The sequence below is a fragment of the Onychostoma macrolepis genome, chromosome 09 (assembly GCF_012432095.1).
Source record: "Onychostoma macrolepis isolate SWU-2019 chromosome 09, ASM1243209v1, whole genome shotgun sequence".
Taxonomy (NCBI): Eukaryota; Metazoa; Chordata; class Actinopteri; order Cypriniformes; family Cyprinidae; genus Onychostoma; species Onychostoma macrolepis.
Genome location: NC_081163.1, coordinates 11941884 through 11949147, shown reverse-complemented (window position 1 = coordinate 11949147; position 7264 = coordinate 11941884). Strand labels below are relative to the sequence as shown.

Genomic DNA, 7264 nt, shown 5'->3' with positions numbered 1-7264 from the left:
TCACATATTCATCTTCTTGATATGTCAGATATCCACAAACATAAAAGTGAAAGCCTCATAGCTTTGAAAAGGCCACTTTGAAAGCTATTTAAAAGTCCTGCATGCAGTAATTTGTTGTCAAGAGTTCCTGAGTGGCCCACAGGAGCGTTTCTGTATGCAATTATCGGACGCAATTATCAAAATCTTGTTTGAGGCAAACAGCTGCATGTCACTGATATAATACAAACAGATCTGACTGTGAAAAGACTTTTTGTTACCCTAGCCGAAGAAGCTAAGTAGAAGCTGTTCTCCAACAATCCGAAGGAAATGGTATAATTTTAGTGGTGAGAAATGGCTTGTTTATGGGATGGAGCGATGAGAGAAAAGCAGGCAACTTCGAATAATCAAGACATTTAATTTACAAAGACGCGAAGAAAGCAGGGCATTTTTCTTAGATCATGGAATCAAACGTTGCAGCTTTTGAGTTCCCGTCGCTCATTGCCATCCAATCACAAGTCTATATTGCATCTCACATCACTTACTTCACATTATTTTTTCATGACTATTGAGGGTATTCCTGCTGAAAAAAACAGAAAATTTATTTTCTGGTCTCCGTCAAAGGATGTTGGCCTGCTGATGTTCCCAGGAGGCTTTTTAATTAACAACCAGCTTTTCCAGCTTAATTTTATTTTCAAGGAGACCTATAGAAAAAGCCATCCTTTAACATTCCCATTCATCTCAGACTAGCGCTAACCTGTCTGAACCAGCATTGGACTTGTCTGCTGGCCTAACGGTCTTGTCAGCAGGGAAACGTTTATATTCTCAGTACAGAGAATATGATGAGGCCAGATGGCCATCATGGTAGTGGCCACAGTCCTGCATCTGCTTTATTGCAAAGCCGCTGCAGTGTCACGTGTAGTTTGATGCACTGCAAATGTCTTTGGGGAACGCCAATGTATTCAGTCACACTGACTAAAGCCCACCCAGCACTTTCACAGATAGCATGGTTGTTTATAATGAGGTCTGCTTCTTTACGAATTCCCATTTTCATGCCACTGCTATAGCCGAGCCTTATAACTCCCGGTCTTTGATCTAGGCTCCATTATGCTCCATGCTTGATTTCAAGGAAACCCTCAGCTAACCCGGAAAAAAAGAGGCTGCACCGAAAGAAAAATGTCAAGACAAACCTAAGTGAAAGGCTTGTTGCATTTTCCACCAATATTTGTTTAAAATAACCTCCTGGATTGCCTTCAGTTAATTGCTGGTAATTTCCTCAGTGTATAATATTACACTGACGGCGCATCACAGAATTAGTCGCAACACAATTAGCGCTGGCAAGCAAGCTAATCATTTTTTATTGGTTCTAGTTTCAACACCGCATTATTGTTCAGGTTAAAATAGACGGGACGTGAACTGGCAGGCTCAGCTCCCCTGATGCTCTAAATGGCCAGTGTTTTGATAATAACACTGTTAGGGGTACCATTAAAAGTTTGTTATACCTGGCCTTTCTGGGTAAGCCAGTTATTCAATCACATTTATACCTCTGAGCAGATGTGTGATCCCCAATGATAGAGAACACTGCAAACTCTAATGTATAAATCTAGAAAATGGTTCATAAAAATGCAAATGTATATTTGCAAATAAATGAGTGAATATTTTAAAATTCTGTGACTTTGTTTCTAAACTGATTAGTGGCAATGGTATTTGTAAGAAACTTTATGGCTATTAACACAGAAAGTCGAGAAACAACATATATTTGCAAGCAAATGTGCAATGCATCACCATTTAAAATGGTAAAGCTTTAACCTTCATAATTCTCTCTGGAGCCTGTTTCCCAGATTCATTATTGCAGTACATCAACTATGATATTTTTTATTCTACGCTTAATTCCCAAGTGACTCATACTAAGAGCAGAGAGTAAGATGATTTGTAGTTCCTACATATGACATATGCTTCATTTGTGAGTGCTGACACTCACCTTTTTCAAACATCATGTCTGTGTTAATGTATATCAGGGTTGTGCACCGTTCTGAAATGGAATGAGAATGCCTTTTAAATTTCTTGGATTAGAATTTTAATTGAGCAGACAGGAAGCCGAACTCCACAATGCTGTAGCTCAAATTTTAATCTTAGGATGTAGAATTAATATTAACTGGAATTTGATAGTTTATTTCTTGGAGTTTTCGGTTTGTAGCTACATAGCTAGATAGAATCCTCTTCCTGTCATTCCAGTTTATCTTCCTGTGGTATGCGGCCAATTCACTTCAAATTACAACTCAATTGTAAGGGAGATAATACTAAATTTTGCATAAAACTGCTGACCAGAAACCATACAACTTTATAGTTCTCATCAGGGTTTTGCAAAATGATCAGTGCAAAAAAATACTAGAGGGCTAATGAATGACTTGATCTGTATTTGGCGCAGATTGTTCCATAAAAGCACCACCAGCAGAGTTCACTTTTCACATTATAACTCAGAGAATTTAAATGTAAGAAGGGATTGTCAGATCATCACATACACAGCAAGACATGCCACTGTCAGGAAAAGACCAGGGCTCCCTGGACACGCAAGTGACAGGGTGTTTGTCAACACATAACACGGCAGATGCCATCAGCACAAAATAATTAATCTAAACTTTTGCCACTAGATGCTTGCTGACTGTTCTGAGGGTGCTGCAATTAAACCAGCACGAGACACAGTAAAATATGCATTCTTAGAAATATGGTTAAACTGTGCCCGGATTCAATCAGAGGGTGCCACAGAGGACAACCAAAGCAGTTCACAAAACTGAGATTTCCCATTAGCCTATTGTTGTTTGGTAATTAGCCATTTGATTTTCAATGCTTAATTTGTTGAGAGGGGGATGACAGAGTTATCCACAGCAATTGTAAATTGGTGCTTTGAGTGTATGAAAGCCTGGTGATTCAAATGCTTGATGCATTCAGTGTTGGGCACGTTACTTTATAAAAGTAATTAGTTAGTTACTTCTCACAAATAGTAACCGAGTTAGTAACATCATTATAAAAGTAACTAACTACCAGGGAAAGTAACTATTGCGTTACTTTATTTAAAAAAAAAAATTAAAAAAAGTTCAAATGTCAAATAACTTTGGATGCCCCCAATATTAAATGTTAAATTAATGAAATGAACACTAAAGAGAATAAATTATAAAACATTGTACATTAATCTACACTATCTACTGACATTTATTATCAGTCAGTCAAGCATTATAATAATTTAATATTATATGATAGAACTTGTCACGAATCTGGTCTGCACTCCCATTCATTCACCACTAGAGGTCACCCACTCACCACATGGACTCTCACAGCACACAGCACACTGGACTCAATTTCCCATCATCCTTTGCACTAATTGAGCACACAGCTGTAGGCACTAATCACACGCACACCTGATCCCACGCACACACTGATCACACACCTTATTTAAACCCTGGACTTTCTCTGCCACACTGCTGAGTATTGTATGCGTTTACCACTCTCCTAGTAGTAGCTACTCTACAAAGCCCTGGATAGTTTTCCCTGCCTGGTTTCCCGTGTTGATTTCTAGCCCGCGTTCCCTGGATTATCTCTCTGCCTTGCCCCCTGGACACTGTTCGCCGATCATCGACCTTTGCTTGCTCTAGGATTACTCTTTGTCTTGTCCCTGCCATACCTGTTTGCCATTGCTCGACCCTGCCTGTATTATGACCATGCCTGTAAATAAAAGCTTGCAATTGGATCCGCACGTCTCACGTCTTGTCAGCCCCGTTACAACTTTAGTAATTAGAATAACCAAGTATAAATGCATATTTGTCATCAATATAAAACGCACTAAAGATTAAGGAGCTGCTAGGTTCATGAATATTAATCACGTTGTCTGCTTTCGCTCGAATTGATTTGCTGAAGTCAAAACAGGGACGATAATATGTGAGTGCCAGCCAATGAGCTTGTCATTTGCGCATTAGTTCCGCCCACTACCAGAGAAACCGGCAGTTCTTAAAAGCTGAAGAATTCCAAAGGAACTCCGTAATTTTGACAGGAAAATTACAACAAAGAATAAATCGCTTACATGTAATGCGTCAATTCTGCATGTTATGAAAGACTCTTGCTCTGTATCTTTCTTTGCGTGCATGTGAGAGAAAGCGACGGCGAGTCGTGCGCCTTCACACTAGAGTTGATGGTACGTCAAATACAGCTACACTGCGCATCCATTCAGGTGAACCGAAATTTAATTCTAATAACGCCACATTTTGTTGTCAGTAACAGTAATTTGTTTGATTACTCATTACTGAAAAAAAAAAAAAAGCTGTTAGTAACGCCGTTTATTTATTACGCCGCTATTCCCATCACTGGATGCATTACACATCAGAGGTTTAAGAAAGGAGACAAGCCAGCGAAATATAGAAAATAGTTGCCTTAAAACACTTGCTTGCTTTGGAGCACTCATGAGGACAGCCTGAACACTGATCTGTAGAAGTGAGAGAACTCGGGATGGCTCAAAGAATTCCAATGATCCAAGATATATTTTCAGAATCTAGACAAGTTATTGCAAAATGAGTCACAGGAAATTAAGGATAACTTCTCCACTGGAGACAACTGTATGGGTACCATCTGCTTGTTTCCCAGCATCTCTCCCTGCAACAGAGAAGAAAGTCAGAAAAGGGCTTAAGTATGCCACAGACTATTAAGTAGAAGTAGCACTCACTCTTCCGGTTGCAACTCTGAACACAAGAGTCTGCTGGAGTTGGGGTACAAACTGATGTACTGCAGTGAATGAAAACCTGGTAGAGTACAGATTTTAGACCAAGCAAAGCAATTTAAAAAAAAAAAAAAAAACACACAATCAAATACCTTTAATTCCATTAAGGGAGCCAAAGTTGTAGGTTCCACAAACGTGAACATTTTGAGTAAAAATCGTTTGTAGTGGGTTGGAAACTGCAGGCCCGAAGACCCGTCCACAGGGATCAGAGTAGTCAGGTAACGGTCATCCTGGTAAGGACAACTGCACAATAGCAAGTCATTATAAACAATTCTAGCAAAGTAGTTTCACACTAAAAAAAAAGGTCACCTTAGTAGTTACCCGTTCACAAGAAGATCCCACTGGGGCAGGCTCTGAGGGTCAGGGTTTGAGGTTGTCCAGCAGCGACCCAAAGTCAGAACAATGTTGGGGTCAGTCCTCTCTAGAATGCGCACTTCAACATAGACTGGCTCCCGCAGGACTTTCGTCACAGGATACTCAGCATCACCATAGTATGAGGAGTATGCTTGATCCTCTGCACAAGTCAGACAACACGCATTCTGATCAAGCACAGTTTTAAACAGCCTAGATCAGTGTTGCTGGTAGCTAAAATGTCACTAGATTACATCATAACAGCAAATTCACTGCTCTCTATAGAGATGAATACACAGTAGATCAGTGGGCAACATGAGAACTTAGATAAGGTTTGTCCAAGAAGTTTCTATATTTGTCCCTAAACTTGAGGAAAAAAAAAAAAAAAACTCAAAAGGGATGGGGAAGTTGCTAAATCTAGCTACAAAATTGGCAACACTGCACTAGATAGAAATGACACTTCACCTTCTACACATCCCTTAGCAAAACATTGCCCATTAGCCAGTCTAAGCTCCACTCTCAGAGGTCCAGGAGCAGCCACAGGAGGTGGAGGAGGAACAGTGTTGACTTCAACAACCAGCGCCTCAACACTGGTGCCAGAATACCTACACTGGAAGACAAGCCTGAAAGGGAACACTCCAAAGTTAGAAGACCTGGACCAAGGGTCAGGACACTAATTAAGTTACTTACTCATAATGGCTGTCCCTCGTGATGGAGCCTAGAGGTCCAACACCTACTTCATAGGTAGAAGTCATTCTGTTTTCATAGACTAGAACGTCACCATCCATCTGCAAGGAAGTTAGTTTAACAAGCAGATAAGTGCTACATAAGATGTCAGACACTAACCATCATTGCGGTGCCACAAGCAGTGACAGGGAACTGGTAGATAGCAAAAGCTACAGTCGTGCCAACAGGACCACAAGGAGGGTCAATTCCTCCCAAAAGGCTGATGGAATCCAAGCTCAGCCTTGGAAGGGTTGCATCTCTCATTGCCACAACTACAAACTGCCCATCTCTTGTGCACTGGACAGTCACTGGCAAAGGAGGAAGTTTTATAAAAAAAAAAAAATTAAAGACCTCAAGTAGTCAAGACATGCCACATGAAACCAGTATTAACAATTTACAAAGTGGAGCTAAATGGTGCAAGAACTAATTTTAAAGAAACACCACATGACTCATTTGTCACTCAATTTACACTTAAATGAAACTGCAAATAGTTACTTCTGTTTCCAAAAGGACAGTTCTAAAAAGAGGTGCTAAACGGATAGTTCATGCATGCATAAGGATTTTGCCATGTTCTAAAGCAAAGTCTAATTAGACAGCATTTAGAGATACGATCACAATTCTCAAATGTTACAAGTTGCACATACCTGCTTTACCATAGTAGCACTGTTGTCCTTCAAAACAGCAGTTTATAGCAGCACAGTTTGCAGGAGAAATGTCAGGCTCTCCGCACTGCACCTTCTCATAGTCTTCCACATTACACTTCTGAAAAGGATCTGCCTGAGGAGCTGGTTGTTTAGCATCAAAACTCAAAGAAGATTGCTGCCCAGACCACTGGAAGGCTTGTTGACTTTGTGCTAATGAATATGCAGCACACAAACAACTAGTGATGCAAAGTACCACAACTTGCAAGAAGCTCCAAAGTGCTGCCATTGTTCCAGAACCAAGCACAACTACTTAGCACCTGTAAACAGCTATTTTTAAAGGGTGATAATTAGCCACCTTTGAACGTTTCTCCGCCTCAGTATTTACCACCTATTAGCACCCAGCCCTGATTCATCAAGATCTGCAGCGTTTCTGTAGCCCCAAGTTTAGCTAACATGTTTTTGATCCTCCCTCAAAAAGTGGTTTTCAACTCTCGTGGCTTTTTAATTTGACACAGATGATTATTTTGCAAATGCTGTTTGACAAGCTATTTCACAGTATGCCAGAAAATGGACTCTTCTCTAATTCATTCATAGAAAAACCTTTCTTTGAATGAGCACACATATCATTAAGTCAATGTGTATATTATTACTGTTTTTGTGTATTTTATACTGTTTTATGCATGCTTATAATAGATCACTAGTTAATATCACTCTGACTGTAACATGTTTGGTCTCTATCAATTCGTCTTTGGATGATCTAAGTGAGAGTGAATATTACATGTTGATACCTATGCAACATATC

At 39.9% G+C, this 7264-nt stretch overlaps 1 protein-coding gene across 2 annotated transcripts; it reads right to left on the bottom strand.

Annotated features, from left to right (window-relative positions):
* Positions 1-4304: 4304 nt before the first annotated feature.
* On the bottom strand, positions 4305-6769 carry zp2l1 (zona pellucida glycoprotein 2, like 1). Of its 2 annotated transcripts, XM_058785958.1 has the most exons (9): positions 6463-6769; positions 5939-6126; positions 5783-5880; positions 5558-5715; positions 5063-5255; positions 4834-4984; positions 4688-4763; positions 4591-4617; positions 4305-4516 (listed from the first exon to the last, which is right to left on the bottom strand). In XM_058785958.1, exons 1-9 carry the CDS (start codon positions 6746-6748, stop codon positions 4479-4481), a joined length of 1215 nt encoding a protein of 404 aa, XP_058641941.1. In that variant the 5' UTR covers positions 6749-6769; the 3' UTR covers positions 4305-4478. The 2 variants fall into 2 exon arrangements, with proteins under 2 accessions (XP_058641941.1, XP_058641940.1); XM_058785957.1 differs by having other exon boundaries at positions 4305-4617.
* Positions 6770-7264: the final 495 nt, after the last annotated feature.

What these genes read in the sequence shown, in the direction of transcription:
- zp2l1 (XM_058785957.1), bottom strand. Translation starts at nt 6,748, where the DNA reads ATGGCAGCACTTTGGAGCTTCTTGCAAGTTGTGGTACTTTGCATCACT. An exon ending in CTTGTGGCACCGCAATGATG is followed by an intron (nt 5,881 to 5,938) that starts GTTAGTGTCTGA and finishes ACTTCCTTGCAG; the next exon opens with ATGGATGGTGACGTTCTAGT. An exon ending in TGCTAAGGGATGTGTAGAAG is followed by an intron (nt 5,256 to 5,557) that starts GTGAAGTGTCAT and finishes TGACTTGTGCAG; the next exon opens with AGGATCAAGCATACTCCTCA.